This window comes from Daucus carota, chromosome 5, assembly GCF_001625215.2.
Source record: "Daucus carota subsp. sativus chromosome 5, DH1 v3.0, whole genome shotgun sequence".
Lineage (NCBI taxonomy): Eukaryota > Viridiplantae > Streptophyta > Magnoliopsida > Apiales > Apiaceae > Daucus > Daucus carota.
This window is the reverse complement of record NC_030385.2, coordinates 44239801-44257593: the sequence shown is the minus strand read 5'-3', so window position 1 is coordinate 44257593 and position 17793 is coordinate 44239801. Positions and strand designations below refer to the sequence as shown.

The window sequence follows — 17793 nt, the reverse complement described above, 5'->3', positions numbered from 1 at the left end:
TAATATGATTTTTTTTCGAGTTCAAATTTTTTTCAAATTTGACGTGCATCACTTTGATTTCTGCATTCAAAAATACGCTATAAAATCTCGATTTCAAGTATTCGAATTGGTGCTTCCGCCAAAACATGAGATAGAAAACAAGAACACAAAAATCTCATCTTTATCAAATTTGAAAGAACCTAATGATCTTTACAAAAAAAAAAGAAAGAACCTAATGATAAACAGAGCACTGAACAACTCTGCAACACGCAACTATCTACTTAACAAGATCAACCAATGTACAAACCTGTCTCAACTCAACCAAACACACGCCCAAATCATTCACAACTCACTCTACAATGACTTGATCACTGTAACTAAACTGACCCAGAAGCTCTGTGACTTCAATGCTGTGTGTAAAGCTAGTTTGCTCTGTTCTGCAGTGCCGAATCCTGATCTTTTTCTGTGTAATGTGCTAATTAAGGGCTTTTCTAGGAATAATTTGCCTGAAAAATGTGTTTCTTTGTATTTGGGGATCAGGGGGGGTTGTGATTTTGAGCCTGATTGTTATACTTATGCGTTTACTGTGTCGGCTTGTTCGCAATTTAGTTGCGAAAAGATGGGAATGTTGGTTCATGGGAATGCAATTGTTGATGGGGTTGTGGGGGATTTGTTTGTGGGGTCTTGTCTTGTTGATATGTACTTGAATTTTGGGAAGGTGGGGTATGCTTGTAAGGTGTTTGATGGGATTCCTGAGAGGGATGCGGTGTTGTGGAATACGATGATTTCTGGGTTGGTGAGGAAGGGGTGGTTGGAGGATGGGATTAGGGTGTTTTGTGATATGGTTGTGAGGGGGAGTTTGTTTGATTCGACTACGTTGGCTGTGGTTCTTTCGGCGGCTGCTGAGTTGCAGGAGTTGGGGGCTGGGATGATGGTTCAGGGGTTTTCGATTAAGAATGGATTGGATGGGCATGTTTATGTTCTTACGGGGCTGATTTCTTTGTATGCGAAATGTGGAGAGATGGTGCCAGCGAAATTGTTGTTTGAGCAGATTGAGCAGCCGGATTTGGTATCTTATAATGCTATGATTTCTGGATTTTCTAGCAATTGTGATATTGCTTCTGCGGTGTCTCTTTTCGGTGGATTGCTTTTATCGGGGGAGAAGGTTAATTCAAGTACAATTGTTGGTTTAATACCAGCACATCATCCCTTCGGTCATCTAGATCTTACATGGTCAATTCATGGATTTAGTTTTAAATGTGGATTGGTTACAAATTCTTCAGTTTCGACTGCTTTGACTACTGTTTATAGTCGCCTAAATGAGATTGAATATGCAAGGAAGCTTTTTGATGAGTCCCCAACTAAAAGCTTAGAATCTTGGAATGCTATGATATCAGGTTATGCTCAAAATGGGCTAACAGAAACGGCAATATCCCTTTTCCGCAATATGCAAGCACTTGGAGTCACTCCAAATCCTGTAACCTTTACAAGCGTACTTTCGGCTTGTGCTCAACTTGGCGCTTTAAGCCTAGGAAAATGGATCCATGAATTAATAAGCAAAGAGAAGTTTGAGTCCAATATTTATGTGTCAACTGCATTAGCTGATATGTATGCGAAGTGTGGAAGTCTTGAAGATGCTCAGCGGGTAATTGACATGATGCCGAGTAAGAATGCAGTGACTTGGAATGCCATGATCTCAGCATATGGCCTCCATGGGCATGGGCACGAAGCTCTGAAACTGTTTCGAGAAATGTTGGCCTCTGGAGTTGCCCCAACTGGGGTCACCTTTCTTTCTATATTATATGCTTGCAGCCATGCAGGCTTGGTGAGTGACGGGGAGAAGATTTTTCACGAAATGGTTAATGATCATGGTTTTGAGCCTTTAGCGGAGCACTATGCTTGCATGGTAGACTTGCTTGGTCGTGCAGGTAAGCTAGATAAGGCTTTGGAGTTCATAGAGACGATGCCCTATAATGCAGGTCCTCCTGTCTGGGGGGCACTGCTCGGTGCTTGCATGATTCACAAGAACACTGACCTTGCACGGGTTGCTTCTGATAAGTTATTTGAGTTGGATCCTGATAGTGTTGGCTACCGTGTCCTACTCTCGAACATCTATTCAGCTGAACAGAACTATCCTCAGGCTGCCTTAGTTCGACGAGCAGTCAAAAAGAGAAATCTAGCAAAAACGCCAGGGTGCACTCTGATTGAGGTTGGTAAGTTACCGCATGTCTTCACATCTAGTGACCAGTCTCACCCCCAAGCAGAATCAATCTATGCAATGCTTGAAAAATTGATGGGTAAGATGAGGAATGCTGGATTTCAGACAGAGACTGTAATGGCACTTCATGATGTCGAGGAAGAAGAAAAGGAGCTAATGGTGAATGTTCATAGTGAAAAACTGGCCATTGCTTTTGGTCTTATATCTTCTGAGCCAGGAACAGAGATAAGAATATTCAAGAATCTTCGCGTTTGTTTAGACTGCCACAATTTTACGAAATTTGCATCCAAGATCACTAATAGAGTTATTGTTGTGAGGGATGCCAATAGGTTTCATCATTTCAGAGATGGTGTATGTTCTTGTGGAGACTATTGGTGATTTAAGTTTCCTATGCTAGTAAAGGTATGCAGCATCGCATCTGCTTAGGGTACGTAGTGGTTATATTTTAATTCTTATTCTATTATAATTTTTCGATTTTACTACATAAATTAATTAGCAAATTAATGAACTAAATTAATATGTTTGTGAACATCTTCTCAAGGTTTTAGGCATCAACTTATTCATGTTTATAACATTTTCTGAAGTAGACATTTGCTAAAGTTTCTGGATACTGATTCTTATATATCTTTGATCTTGGTTGCTTGCTTATGTACTTCAGTGTGTTTATTTTTTCATTTGTATCAAGAATCATCATTCAACCTCTATCCATTTTGCAAATTTATTTGTGGCAACTCTATTGCAACATATGTTTTCTATTAAATGGGCATTTTGAGCTCTCTGACAAGGTCTGTTACATACTATTGTTGCTGTGAGTTAACAACCAATTCATCATATGAAAGCATGCCTAGTAGGATGTGTCCTTTCTTTATCTTATACAAGTAACAATTTTGTGAAAACTTTTAAACATATTAAAATTTGTAGAACAGTGAATAGCTTGCACTTTTAAAATCTGGCTGAAGGTATTTATTAAAAGGCAAAAGTAGCAATATGCATTTTCTTCTATTTCTTATGATGTAACCATTGAAAAAACATAAAATCAATAGATATCTTTTTGTTTCATTATTTCTATTATTACATTATCTTCACTGATTTGTGTTTCCAAGACAGTCATCCCATGGATATATACCAAGTAGAGGAGACCTTCAGTGCAATTGGAGTTGAAAGGTATTATCTCGTTTTAAAATTTTAAAATCTCTTTTGTTACCTAATTTACTCAGTAGTGTTGCCAGTTCTTGAATCTATTATGCATGTGTATATCATGAATATTTTATACTGTCCTTGCCTGTTGTGTTTATGTTTCTACCATTTTCTTAGCATGCCTTATTATTTGTGTAAAATACTGAGAATCGTAATGTTGATTCCGCCCTAATTGTTGTACATTTTAGTGAATGTGAGCTTACTGAAATTTTTTAGGATATTGTAAGCAATGAATTTAGTGAAATATTGAAAACTAATAGGCTAAGAGTCCAGGGACTACTGATCTCAGGAACAGACATAGCCAAAGAGTTCAATACATTTCCAAACCATGTAGAATTACTCTTACAAATTTCGCAATGTAACTTCCTATTCACATACAAAACTGACAGGAAAATCACTTATCAAAACATTACATTTCAGTTTGGATTTATTCCTTCTGCAACCCTGTTTTTGATGATTTCATGATCTTCAGAGGACAAAAGCCAATAAATCAGCAGTTGATTCCGCATTGCTTAACATCAGGTCCCTTCGTCTTTAACACAAATGGATCAATACGGACCCAAAGCAAAGAGAAAATAGAAGCCAATAGCACAGACCATATTATGACAATTGTAGGTGTCCTGTTCTGTTTACCCATGAGACCTTTTAGGAATGGGTAGAGATGTACAATCACCCAAAAGGCGAAGAAGAGCTTTCCAAATAAAGGACCCCATGATTGGGATCCATTGTTTATGGCATCAGAAATTCCAGCTACAACTCCAACTAGGTTAATGACTAGAAGAGTGGTTGGAGGGATAAGGAGGGTAGTCCACTTAAAAGCGTATAGCTCCCCAAAATCCTCATCGTCAGATGCTTTCGATGTTACAGTAAAGTTGGTATCAATTCCCGCCAATATCTTCAGAAGCCCCTGTACAACAGCAAAGAGATGTGCAGACACACCACCTATTACCCAAAACTGTTCATTCCTCCACCACTCCTCAATGCTCACTCCACTCCACCTTAGCTCAAGGATGCCAGTCGTAAAGATCGAGAGAAACAGAGCTATGAAAAACAGACTTGCAAAAGTGCTTATCTGGATGAAGAACAAAATGATAGAGTGAGTAGAATATAAATCAAGAAATTATATCCTAATATGGGATCATTTATATTATTTTTAGTTGCTGTTTGGTCATTTGGAAAAAGAGGTCCCTGGAATTTTTTTAAAATCCACAACTTTGCTTGTTTCTAGGTACATATTTTCATAATGTTGATGCAGGTATGACAAGTAACGAGTATCCCGCTTAATTTTTTGTTAAACTCAATTTTCTCTGACAAAGCATGTTGTGACCAAGGTCCTTGATCAAAGCAAATTAGTGCATTTCTATCATCCATGTCATGAGTGTTTGTGTTAGGAAACTTTAAAATCTCACCTCTGGCATAATAAATTTTCCTGTGAGGAGGCAGATAGCAGGGAGGGTACAGTAGGCAAGCAGAGGTATGGAGGTGAACGGATAGACAGTTGTGTTGACATAAGCAAACCTCTCTAGCCATTTAAGTTTTCCGCCCTTGTGACCGTACCATAGAGGGCTATGTCGACTGAAAAAGATCTCAACAGACCCTAGAGCCCAACGTAGCACCTGGTTAAGACGATCTGACAGGTTAATAGGAGCAGATCCTTTAAAAGCTGGCCTCTTTGGCATGCAGTATATGGACCTCCACCCGCGACAGTGCATTTTGAACCCTGTTAGAATATCCTCTGTAATTGAGCCGTAGATCCAACCCAACTGCATGGAGAGGAATGTTTATTGAAGTAGTTAATTCATAAGTATAAGAATGCTTATCAAATGACTATTGTATATCTAACACACAAGTGGATAATTCGATCAAGCCTCGTTCTCTTTTAACTATGATTTTGCATTAGGTATAAGGCTTTGTAGTGCTTGTTATAAGCTCAAACATATTCTTCTCTCTTTTAGTTTTAAAGCAATGATTGAAGGGTTAAGGGGGACATTTACCTCCAAACCCCATTCAGTTTTATCTTCATAGCCACAACTGATTACATGAATGGCTTCTTTTAGCAGGGCTGCGGGGCTAGAGGAAGGTGGAACGCCACCTTCAACCATCAAAGTCGAAGTTACAAATATTGCTGATTTCCCGAATTTCTTTTCAAAGTTCATTTCAGACATCAGGAGCTCCTTATCATCATTAAAGCCTGTGGCAAAAGTAATTTTTTTAATCAGGAAATTCTAAGATAGAATGGAGTCTGACATTCACAGCTATTCGTGATATAGAAGAGCATTGACAAAGACCTTGAATACTGTCTCCATTCACGCCATCTTTAGAATATTTTTCAAGCTTTCTGCGACGTCCAAAGCATGGACAACAGTCACAGCTAACCATCTTTGGGCGCTTGGGGCCCTTTGGAGGTGCATAACCATATAAAGCTTGTCGCCTGAAGACGCATCCTGTGCCGACATATACTGGGCCTTGTATTCCATCCAGACCTTTCATGTTAATCTACCAAAGGTGATAAAATGTATCAGTAAGGCAGCACATAATTTATCAATGTACTGTACTAAGTTCTTTATACTTTCATGTGTTAGTTTTTGAAGGATTCTCACAAGGCATGAGACATGTTTTTAGTTTATTAGTTTTGTTTTCTGTTATTTGTAGGAACTTACATCAAAGAAGACTGTGTTTCGGTTTGCGTATCTATCACTCCTGTCTATCCCATCGAATCTTTGTGGAAATTGGACATAGCAAACCTTTCTGCCAATTTGTGGATCCATCAAGAAACACATAGCCTCTCGGACCGCCTTGCTGTTGTTCAGGTAATGATCGCAATCCAAGTTAAGCATGAAGGGAGCATTTGTAAGGACTGCAGATACACGTACCTGCAGAGATAGAACAAACATATAACTTGTGAGGCTGGATCTTGATTAGGGTTTGATAGTTTGTAGCACATGCATAAGTATCAGATACATCTTGAGAAGGCAGCATCTGCAGACTGATTGATAATATATTTATGAATTCTTACCAGTGCATTCATAGCACCAGCTTTTTTGTGATGTTGGAACCCAGGCCTCTTTTCACGAGAAACGTAAACAAGGCGAGGAAGCTCATTTCCTTCTGCATCAGGGCCTCCACTTTGTCCTAGAAAGACTTGAATCATGCCTGGATGATCCTTTGTGTTGTTTCCTGGCCAAGGTGTTCCATCTTTCATGATCCACCCCTCTGCAGGAGCTTTCAGTGCTTTTGCTACTTGTGCATTGATTCGAATCTTGAATTCTTCATACTCTCTCTGCCATAAATACCACAGAATAAGTAACTTAAAATACAAGCAGTATCGACATATTTCAAATTCAGAATCAAACCTTCATAGCTCTGCGCTCCTTTACAAATGTTGGCTGGACCTTGTCCTTGAGGTAATCAATTTTTAGTGAGAAGTACATCTCTGGTGCTCGGGGCTCTATAGAAAATTTCTTGCAGAAAGGAACCCACTTCCGAGCAAATTCTGCTGTTTCTGATAGCGCTTCAAAGGTAAGCATTGAAGCACCATCATCAGATATGTAACATGAGATTTTGTTAACTGGGTAGTCCATTGCTAAAATAGATAGAACCGTATTGGCTGTAACCAGAGGAGGTTCCTTCAAGGGATCCACAGTACTGACAAAGATATCTACCGGACACAGCAGGTTTGGTTCACCTTCCCTCTCATACCTGCATCAAGAATTTATCAATTTCGTTGTATTTGTTTGACTGCAATTTGATCATATATGCAGCTGTAATAAACCTTTCAGTTTTGTTGATCTTGGTTTTGGACATTAGATTATGTACCTTAGAGAAAGACGGTCCAGATAAGTTTCACGATCAATGGGAAACCACTTGGGGAACTGATCAAGAATCCACGAGACTGCAAACCAGATCTCACAGATGACTGATGTCAGCCAGAGTCCGAATGCATCATTCACTGGATTAAGGATTCTATAACGGAGGAACACAGCTAGAACAACAAGCCGGGTCACTATCACCATCCTGTAAGGGTTGATCTTGCTGGATGCAATCGGAACTTTCCTTGAGAGTGGCTGCCTGGCTTCATCCAACCTGCAGCGTTCATCCACATATTAACATACTGTACGTCAACTGAACTTATATTTTTCTAGCTGCGTAAATTAAATTTTCTACATACATGGCAATGTCAGTGTCACCCAAGTCATCAGCTTCATGTGGCCCAAGATTGCCTTGCTGCTGCATTTTCCAATCATCCATTCTGTCTTTCCACCCTCCATTCTCTTTCTTCTCATCCCACCGTGCACTTCCTGTAGGTTTAGAGATCATATTTTTAGCTTCTTAACTGTTATATAACATCGATAGATAATGAGCATACTATATATACTTATATAGGAAAACATACTGACCTGGCTCCGAAACTGGATCATATGGATGCACTCGTTTATGTAGTGTAGAAGGTAAACCCTGATCTCCATATGCCTGGCTTGATATCGGAAACTCACCACTCACCTGCATGCATGCAATATACAGTTTCTGAATCAATATTTGAAGTAGCAGTTAAATCAAAGGAGGCATATGCACAGAGTTTTGATGAACCTGGCGTGATCGGCCAGCTATGACTGGAGGGTACTGAGCATTGATATTATCATCATCATCTTCGAGTCCTCTTCCATAACTCATCTTTCCATGAAGCAAAGCTTCTGCAATATTCTTGTTCCTATTCAGTTCATTTTCGATGTTGAACTCATGCTCAATGTCATCCACATCTTCCTCATCCTCATCTCCCTCAACCCGGGGGCTCCCTTTAAGACGCTTGTACCTCGTCTTACACTGAGGACACACCTGAGTCCCTTCACGCCTCTCATACTCATAGCAAGTCCTACAAACCGGAAAACCACACTCATTGCACGCCACAAACAAGTCCCCATCCACCGTCACTCCAATCTCATCTCCACATATCTCACAATCTTGACCATTCAGATCCTTCAAAGCCTTAGGCTGCAACACATAAAATTATTTAGTACAAGTCAATCAAGAACCAAATAGACAAAACCTACATTTGCCTATGATCACAAACCTCTTCATGACCATGAATGACAACAAGCTCATTGCGGTTATGAGACCCTGCAACGAGTCCAGCACTGGCTTCCATCGATGCCCTTGTTCAGATCACCTTGAAAGAAAGCCGAAAGGCGTATTGTGAAAATGCTAGCTATGGGAGGCTTCTTTTTAAATGAGTGAAACAAGGAGGCTTAAAAAACATGCAGTGCATGGGACTAGTGATAGCTTAGTGAGGACTCATGAGCAGAGTCACCAGATTAATGTATAGGTGTGTTGTTGTTGTGATTAGTTGCAGAGTCTCCATTGCCTTGAAGTTAAGCTTCGTCTTCTGTTTCAACTACTATTTCTGTCCTTTTCCAACCAACATGCCCCGCCCTCTAATCACTTTATCATATTTTTTACGAATTCTGTCATATATTTTTAGAAAAGTTTTACAGATATTTATTGAATAAAGATGGAAAATTTAAAGTTTGGTGTTGTCAGTATTCTAGTATTTTGTGTCTTTGATGTCAAGGGTGTTTTTATATTTCTGGCTAGCCGTAGGTTGCAAGGAGCCATTTAATAACAAAAAAGAGTGGTATACGATCACAGTAACGTGAGACTTCTGAGCAAGTTTGTTGTATAAAGTAAGTACTTGTTTATTGTTTATGTTTAAAAAATTATTTATTTATCTATATATGTAAAAATAGTGAAAAACAGGAGTGGCTTTGACTGGGCTTAAAAAACTAGCTTCTTGTGGACTTATATGTCAGCTTATTCCTCTGTCTGGGTAATGAATTTATAAGTCAATTTTGTCCAAAATCTTTTTTAATAACTAATTTTTATTTTTAAAATTTGATTTTGTAAATATTAACATGACACTTCAAAAGATAATTTATAATAATTTATTATCATATTAATATCTTTTATACTCAACAAATTATAAATATAAAAAAAATATCTAAATACATAAAATATAAATTACTTTTCACTTATAATTAACTTCTTATTCATAAATAAAAAAGCCCTCTTTTACGTACTGTCCCAATATGAATTGGACAGGGAGATTCGTGAAGAGTGAAAACAAGTGAATAAATGCGTGAACGAGCCTGCTAAATTTATGAAGAAAAAATATTTTATAAAGTATTAAGGAATAATTAAATACGTCCAAATGAGGAATATGAACAAATGAATACTTTTTTTATAAAGACATTTATATTCAAGAATGCACGAGTGAATATTTGAAATCAGTGAAAAAAGATTAAACATGATGCCTTTTTTGTCCTTTTTAGAGTGGTCATATTTCATTGTCTTTCAGAAAGCAAGTATGATTTCCTTTTCTTCTATCAATACCAACTTAAATTTTTAACCCCTAATACAAATTACATTACAGTCGAGAACAGGGGGAGAGAAATGTTACCGTTGCTCATTGAGTTCAAACAATGAACAGTAAATAATAAAGCTGTTTATCTGGTTGTTGATAAGCTGGCATTTCACCCTCAAAAGATTAGCAACCTTTCACCAACAAGTAAATAGTAAGCTTATTATGAAAATACTCTCAAACATAGAAGAAACAACTGAAATTCATAGCAATTGTATTCAATATGAATCTCTTCGATAAAAACACACATGAATGCAAGTCTAATGTTTCATCACTGCAAAGTTGAAGTAGCTCTGAGAATCTCCTCATCAGTTTCGAATCTGGACATTGTTTCTTCATCCAAACAAACCATTGCTTCAATCCCATCTCCGCCAGGGGTATCCATCAGAAGAAAGTTATTAGTACAACCACCCTCTGCAAGACTCACTTTCACCGGCTTCCCCCACCCAAAATCGACCTTATTGAGAGGAAAATTGCATAAGCTGCTGCAGATATATATGTTGTAGTTTTTCTTCATGTATTCCATGACTGTTAAGCCTAGTATTTTAGCATCATCCATAGTGCTCAAGTCCATGTTTTTCAGCTCCATTTTCCCTTTCTTTATTTGATTGTTCAGTGTAGGTAATTTCGTGTCACTCTCTTGGTTCACCTCTATAAAGTACCGCCAGTAAAAATTTCCAACAGCAGTTTCCGGGACCATGAGTCTAGCGCGCATATCTGCTGGCTGGATCAGGACGGAAGGACTGAAGCCAGAGTGTGAAGCAGCTATTGAAGATTTGTAAAGGAGTGATGTCAGAACTTCGACTCTTGTGGGATTCTCCACAAGTCCCTGCTTAGCAACCATTGCTTTAATCCTCGCTAAGCTTGAGTTGTGAAACACAAACCTTCTAGTAATCCAGCTCTTTTGAAGTGAGCAGGATTCTACTAGCGGTAGATCTGAATCAACAGATGGCCAGGAAGCATAATGAGGCTGCGCGTATTTGCCTGATTGACTAGCCACGGCTGCCCAGTGTGTGAGAAAAGTGTTGACACCGCAACCATCTGTGATTCTGTGTGTTATGCTGACAGCCAATGCTATTCCTCCACAGTCGAAATGGTTCAGCTGAACAACCATTAAAGGGCTGGAATTGTTGTTATTCATGTTCAATCCATCCCACACAGAGCCTGGTGGGAAGAGCAGGCCTAAACTGTCATCTTCAGCATAGCTATAATCAGCCGGATTTTCCAGGATTTCAGACATGCCACAACTGACTCTGGCCTCGACAAACTCCACACCATGGTCATTGCAATTGACGTAATTTCCGGAACCTGACAACCTGCCCGCAAATGGATAGTACGAAGTCAGGGTCTGCGCCAAGGAACGTTTCAGACGCTCAGCATGGCTGATTTTATTCATGCTTCCGCGAGGCGAGACGGATGAGCTAGGAAAGAAAAGAACCATAGGGATGTAAATATCAGGAGTGCATACATCTCTGGAGGAAAGATTGTATCGTTTCAAGTCAGGGTGTGTTGAGAATGCTGGCTTAATGACTGTTTGTGATGTCGTCGATAAGATTGAACCCAGCTGCCTGGTGGCTGATTCTATAGCACTTCTGCTCTTCATCATTATACAAGAAAGCTACTTATTTGTTGAAGAGGATTAAGCCAGAAAACTCATATATAGATGAAACAAACTAGTTGACTTGAGTTAGTGACAACTGTTGTGTATTAAGATATTCTGATGATATGATTTATAAACCTTAATTATATTTGTTGATTATAATGATTAGGCCTTCATTAGGCATAATGGAGCACAACTATCTAGCAATGTAGCTGAGAAATTTAGTTGAAGATGCTGAATTGGTCATAGTTTTGAAGTTGATAATAACAATTTAACAAGTAAAATGGAGATTAACACCAACACTACTTTTTATTGCAATAACTCAAACTCTTCAGAGACATTACATTGACTTGTACTAAACTTCTACATTCTACAAACTCGACTGAAAAGACAGAACATAGCAATAAGACTCATAACACAAAGGCTTTCCTAATTGCTCAAGACTCTCTTCAATCCACTTAGTCAACTTCCTCAATCTTTGGCCCAGCACCAGAAGAGCCACCGGAACCACCATAGCCACCACCAGGCATATCACCAGCGCCCCCCATCGGAACATCACCACCGCCGCCCTGGTACAGCCTCGCGATAATCGGATTGCAGAGTCCTTCAAGTTCCTTCAGCTTGTCTTCAAGCTCATCCACTTCAGCCAACTGATTCTTCTCCAGCCACTCTATAGCCTCATTCACCGCACTCTCGATCTTTTCCTTGTCCCCTGCATCCAATTTCCCAGCAATCTTCTCATCCTTTATAGTGTTCCTCATATTATATGCGTAATTCTCCAATGCATTCTTGGCCTCCACTTTCTTCTTCACCTCCTCGTCCTCTGCTTTGTACTTCTCAGCTTCCTTCACCAGCTTCTCAATCTCATCTTTACTCAACCTCCCCTTATCATTAGTAATCGTAATCTTGTTCTTCACACCAGCAGTCTTGTCCTCAGCCGAAACATTCAGAATTCCATTCGCATCAATGTCGAACACAACATTGATCTGAGGCACACCTCGAGGCGCAGGAGGAATTCCAGTGAGCTCAAACTTCCCAAGCAGATTATTATCCCTAGTCCTCGCCCGCTCACCCTCATAAACCTGGATCAAAACCCCAGGCTGATTATCCGAGTACGTCGAAAAAATCTGCTCCTTCTTAGTAGGAATCGTAGTATTCCTCGGAATCAAAACAGTCATCACACCCCCAGCCGTCTCCAGGCCAAGACTCAACGGAGTCACATCAAGCAACAACAAGTCCTGCACCTTCTCATTAGCCTCCCCCGACAAAATCGCGGCCTGGACCGCCGCTCCATAAGCCACGGCCTCATCAGGATTAATACTCTTGCAAAGCTCCTTCCCATTAAAAAAGTCCTGCAAGAGCTGCTGAACTTTCGGAATCCTCGTAGACCCTCCCACCAAAACCACCTCATGAACCTGAGCCTTATCAATCTTGGAATCCCTCAAACACTTCTCCACCGGATCCATACACTTCTTAAACAAGTCCATATTCAACTCCTCGAACCTCGCCCTCGTAATCGTCGTATAAAAATCCACCCCTTCGTACAACGAATCAATCTCTATCGTCGTCTGAGCCGTCGACGACAGAGTCCTCTTCGCCCTCTCACACGCCGTCCTCAACCGCCTCAACGCCCTCGCATTCCCACTAATATCCTTCTTATTCTTCCTCCGAAACTCCGTGACAAAATGATTCACAAGCCTATTATCAAAATCCTCCCCTCCCAAATGAGTATCACCCGCAGTGGCCTTAACTTCGAAAATCCCCTCTTCGATCGTCAACAACGAAACATCAAAAGTCCCACCCCCAAGATCAAAAATCAGCACGTTCTGCTCGCCGCGATTGCTCGACTTCTTATCGAGCCCGTAAGCAATCGCGGCCGCAGTCGGCTCGTTGATTATCCTCATGACATTCAGCCCCGCGATCACCCCCGCATCCTTCGTCGCCTGCCTCTGCGAATCATTAAAATAAGCAGGAACCGTTACAACAGCATCATTCACACTGTGCCCTAGAAACGCCTCTGCAATCTCGCGCATCTTGATTAAGACCATTGAAGAAATCTCCTCGGCGGCGAACTGCTTTGACTCGCCTTTATAGTTGACGACGATCATCGGCTTCTCGCCGGGGCCGGGGATGACCTTGAAGGGCCAGAGCTTCATGTCTGACTGGACGGAAGGGTCGTTGAATCTCCGGCCGATGAGGCGCTTGGCGTCGAAGACGGTGTTGGAGGGGTTCATGGCGACTTGGTTCTTGGCGGCGTCGCCGATGAGGCGCTCCGTGTCGGTGAAGGCCACGTAGGAGGGGGTGGTGCGGTTGCCTTGGTCGTTGGCGATGATCTCGACGCGGTCGTTTTGCCAGACGCCGACGCAGCTGTATGTGGTGCCGAGATCTATCCCGATCGCCTTGCCACCTTTGCTAGCCATCGTGATCAGTTACTTACAGAAAGCTTTTGTTCTTGTGTTTGTTTGTTTATTATGTTTGTTTTTCAGTGTGGAGTGAGATTGATGTGTGGGATGGGTTTTATAGGAGTGAGTTTGGGAGAGAAGAGACGAGAAGATGGGAGAGACAGAGGAAGTGAGAGGAGTTGAGATGAAGCGGGAGGGTTCTAGAGAGGGGGAGTTGGGGGTTGAGTTTACTAAAAGGGGCTCCAGTGCTGTGGAGAGAGGTCGAGATTGTTCTGTTAGTTTCTGGGGTTTGCGGGGGTAATTTGGGGTTTTGAAGTTTCAAAGGTGGCGGAGATAACGTTATGTGGAAGGAGATATGTTGAGGTGTCTGGGTGGGAGTTACACGCGGCAGACTTGCATGCTTCTGGGCCACAGTGGGTCCCAGAAGATATATAAATACAGCTTTCCTGATACTGTAATATAGAAATTTTATTTATAAATTATAGGAGTAATTAATTTTTGGACAAGATATATAATTTGATAATATTAAAAAGTTGATTTTATTATAATTAATTTTTTTTAAATCTATATTGTAATTGTAGATTGATTTGGGGAAACTTGTGTGAAACTGAAAGTGTCGGTTATTTATATCTATCACATGCCTAATTCTCTCCCTCCCCCACCTTCTTCATTCAAAAAACACTTCTTTTCTTCTTTTTTTAATTTTTTATTAATAAATTCTTCTTTTATTTATTTCTTCTTCAGTAAAATCAACTTTTGTGGAAAAAATGTTTCTTCAAATTTTTTTTATTTTCTTCGGGTTGAGTTATTATTTGTGTGTTCAAATGTCTTGCAATGTATTAGTTCCGTTGAAAATAAATTTTACAATATTTTGAGAGTTGTGAAAATCTCGTATCACTAACATTTTTGGTATTTTATAAGTGATGGTGTGTGACGGATAAATAGCAATGTTCGTGCTCACCTCTCACAAAAAATATTTATTCATAAGTATGAGATTTCTAAACTATTTTTACAACTGAGTATTCTAAATATTGCAGCATCAATGCGGGATTGCAGAGGAAATCAATATCTTCATTTTTATTTTTTGATGAGTTAGAGATTTGTCTTTCAAATTTTAGCCAAAAATAAAATAAAAATAGATGACATGTTGGTGACTACTACCTGAGCTGCGCTCTAGCCAGTAGCCAGTACCCAAATCATCTTTGTTGGTACTGCATGCGGTCGGAACTCAACTCATTTTTCCACAGTTTAGTTTTAGAGCCGGTGGTTCCTCAAACCTCCCAAAATGGTAATACAGGCACACTCGATCTGTTAGAATTTACGAGCTCTGATCAAAAGAGCCTAACCATATAATTAACAACCTCTCAAATGTCCTTTAAAATGCGACAAAGGTCACCTACGTAAACCAAAACATATAATCCATCATTTATAATGTATAGAATCCATGTCGAGCCTGGTCAACACGTATTGAACTCAAACAACGCATACAAGATTCGACACCATAGAATAGCATTGAACTTGTGTACTCAACAGCAACACATAAATAACACCGTTGAAGTTCAATTTACAAATGTAGTATCCAACTCGAATTTGAATAACTAATTACATTGCTCGAACTAATCAACTCCTTGTTCTTCGCCTAATCAAGCATGTTATGACTTTCCTCAACAGGCTCAACTACTTCTAAGCAATTTATTATTTATAATCTTCCGTCCAAACTATAAATTATCGAGCAATTAAAGTTTGGTTATGCGTTTATAACTTTATATACATGATTCTTTTGTGCAGCATTTTAGTAACTTGCACGATCGGATGATTGGATGAGCTGGTGATACAGTTGGCACTAATCAAGATTATACAAAGTAAAGTCAAATACTTAATCCTCACTAGCTTAATTATATCAATTACATGTAAATTAAGACAACTGTTGTTCAAGGGCTTCTTAATTAGTTACTTACAACTTTGAGGGTCTATAAAATGGGATTGGATTAGCATGTTTTTTCATCACAAAACAAGATTACCATTAATCACAAGCTATCTTTGTCAATCAGATGGCTACTGCAAAATTTTCAGTACTGCTGTTACTTCTGGCATTTTTGATTTGCATGGCTGATGGGCAGGGATTGAAAGTAGGGTTTTACAAGAAAACATGTCCTAAAGTGGAGACCATAGTGAAGAAGACGATGGATAAAGTCATGGCGGTTGCTCCTTCTCTCGGAGGCCCTCTGCTAAGAATGCATTTTCACGATTGCTTTGTCAGGGTACGCGAGTATAATGCAGACATGTGCTCACATACTAATAGCATTTGTTTTTGATGATGTGTTTGATTTATTTTGTACGAATAGCTACTGATAACATGTTGTATTGTCATTTGCAGGGCTGTGATGGTTCAATACTGCTAAACTCGACGCAGAATAGTCAAGCTGAGAAGGATTCATTTCCCAATCTAAGCCTTAGAGGGTATCAGATCATCGACAGAGCTAAGTCAGCTGTCGAAAAAGCATGTCCTGGTGTTGTTTCTTGTGCTGATATAGTCGCCTTAGTGGCTCGGGATGCAACTGTAGCGGTATTCATATTAATTCATCGACGTTTTCTTGATACCAGTATCCACTATATCAGTGACATTAATAGTTAACAAATCATTTTTCCTTTTTTGTCAGTTGAAAGGTCCATCATGGAAAGTAGAAACAGGGCGGAGAGACGGAAGAGTGTCCATATCTACTGAAGCTTTAACAAATTTACCAAGTCCGTTTTCCAATATAACTACGTTGATACAAGGCTGGCAACAAAAAGGCCTCAGTCGAAAAGATCTTGTCGTGTTATCAGGTAATTTCAGAGAATAAATTGAGAAATTAAATGCAGTAGCATTATACAAACAGACATTTTAAACTCCCAACTTATGAGATAAGTCACGTTAAGTCACAAGTCATAAGCTTATATATGTTTCAATGTTTGTGCAGGTGGTCACACAATTGGAACTTCACACTGCGGTGCATTCACCAACCGTCTTTACAATTTCACAGGCAAGGGCGACACGGATCCGAGTTTGGATTCTAACTACATTGTCAACTTGAAGAAAAAATGCAAGCCTAATGATCAGACCACACTGGTACAGATGGATCCTGGAAGTTTCAAGACATTTGATAAAAACTATTATACCTTGGTTGCGAAGAGAAGGGGGCTTTTTCAATCCGACAGTGCCCTGCTTAATGACTCCAAGACGAGGATTTATGTTAAGCATCAAGCTGAGCACTTCAAGTCAAGTTTCTTCAAGGACTTTGGTGTTTCCATGGTTAAAATGGGAAGGGTTGGAGTGCTTACAGGAAGTGCTGGTGAAATAAGGAAAGTCTGCTCCAGAATTAACTAATGTGATTATTAGTACATTAAGATTTAAGTGAAAATTCTCATTTTACTGTAAATTCGATTATTCATGCATCTCCGCTGAATCTTCCCTTTGTTTTTTTTATGATAATGTATATTTACCCTTTTTTTTAATGCTAATTATCTCATCGCAATCAATTTAAATTTTAATGATATATGGTTTGTTAGCGACAATCTTATGAAAATTTTATGAACAATTCCAAGTAATAATATTTCTAATATCATATCTGAAAAAAGTTCTAAATATCAGTTTTTAACGTTATATATTTATAATTTTTCTAAAAATATAAATACAATATCGTGCCGTGTTAACTTTTTTGTGGCCAACCCCGTGAGAAAAAACCTACAAATCCTAATTCATTAACGCCAGAATATGTTGTCATAAATTTTATAAAAGAAGTATTATATTAAAAAAATTAAATTTATCTCCATGACATATCTATTATATATCTTTTTTTTTTGCCAGAAAATCTATTATATATCTAATAGAACAAGTATGAGTAATTTAATTCGTTGAGACTAAACTGCCCTTCCACACTATACATATATATTCATAAATAGTGAGGGTATTATTGACTTTTTATACTAACATATATTTATAAGA

The 17793-nt window shown here is 39.2% G+C and overlaps 5 protein-coding genes across 13 annotated transcripts; 2 read left to right on the top strand and 3 right to left on the bottom strand.

The window, feature by feature from the left end:
- The first annotated feature begins 97 nt into the window (after positions 1–97).
- On the top strand, positions 98–11568 carry LOC108222770 (pentatricopeptide repeat-containing protein At4g30700). 9 transcript variants are annotated; one of them, XM_064093394.1, is made up of 6 exons: positions 98–2599; positions 3305–3361; positions 5455–5899; positions 6047–7068; positions 7202–7507; positions 10423–11568. In XM_064093394.1, exon 1 carries the CDS (start codon positions 215–217, stop codon positions 2573–2575), a length of 2361 nt encoding a protein of 786 aa, XP_063949464.1. In that variant the 5' UTR covers positions 98–214; the 3' UTR covers positions 2576–2599; positions 3305–3361; positions 5455–5899; positions 6047–7068; positions 7202–7507; positions 10423–11568. The 9 variants fall into 9 exon arrangements, with proteins under 9 accessions (XP_063949464.1, XP_063949465.1, XP_063949462.1 ...); XM_064093395.1 differs by having other exon boundaries at positions 98–2624; XM_064093392.1 differs by having other exon boundaries at positions 98–2982.
- LOC108222767 (cellulose synthase A catalytic subunit 7 [UDP-forming]) lies at positions 3693–8604 on the bottom strand. The gene is made up of 12 exons (XM_017396668.2): positions 8463–8604; positions 7982–8383; positions 7792–7894; positions 7563–7692; positions 7211–7477; positions 6748–7093; positions 6411–6674; positions 6055–6267; positions 5683–5890; positions 5389–5585; positions 4804–5157; positions 3693–4466 (listed from the first exon to the last, which is right to left on the bottom strand). Exons 1-12 carry the CDS (start codon positions 8535–8537, stop codon positions 3885–3887), a joined length of 3141 nt encoding a protein of 1046 aa, XP_017252157.1. The 5' UTR covers positions 8538–8604; the 3' UTR covers positions 3693–3884.
- On the bottom strand, positions 9870–11412 carry LOC108222771 (acyltransferase Pun1). Its single transcript, XM_017396672.2, has one exon. It carries the CDS (start codon positions 11410–11412, stop codon positions 10078–10080), a length of 1335 nt encoding a protein of 444 aa, XP_017252161.2. The 3' UTR covers positions 9870–10077.
- Positions 11569–11696: 128 nt separating the features above from the next.
- LOC108222768 (heat shock 70 kDa protein) lies at positions 11697–14085 on the bottom strand. The gene has a single exon (XM_017396669.2). The coding sequence runs from the start codon at positions 13824–13826 to the stop codon at positions 11865–11867; it is 1962 nt and encodes a 653-aa protein (XP_017252158.1). The 5' UTR covers positions 13827–14085; the 3' UTR covers positions 11697–11864.
- A 1683-nt stretch (positions 14086–15768) lies between these two features.
- On the top strand, positions 15769–17339 carry LOC108222769 (peroxidase 27). Its single transcript, XM_017396670.2, has 4 exons — positions 15769–16069; positions 16186–16374; positions 16469–16634; positions 16769–17339. Exons 1-4 carry the CDS (start codon positions 15860–15862, stop codon positions 17173–17175), a joined length of 972 nt encoding a protein of 323 aa, XP_017252159.1. The 5' UTR covers positions 15769–15859; the 3' UTR covers positions 17176–17339.
- The last annotated feature ends 454 nt before the right edge of the window (positions 17340–17793 follow it).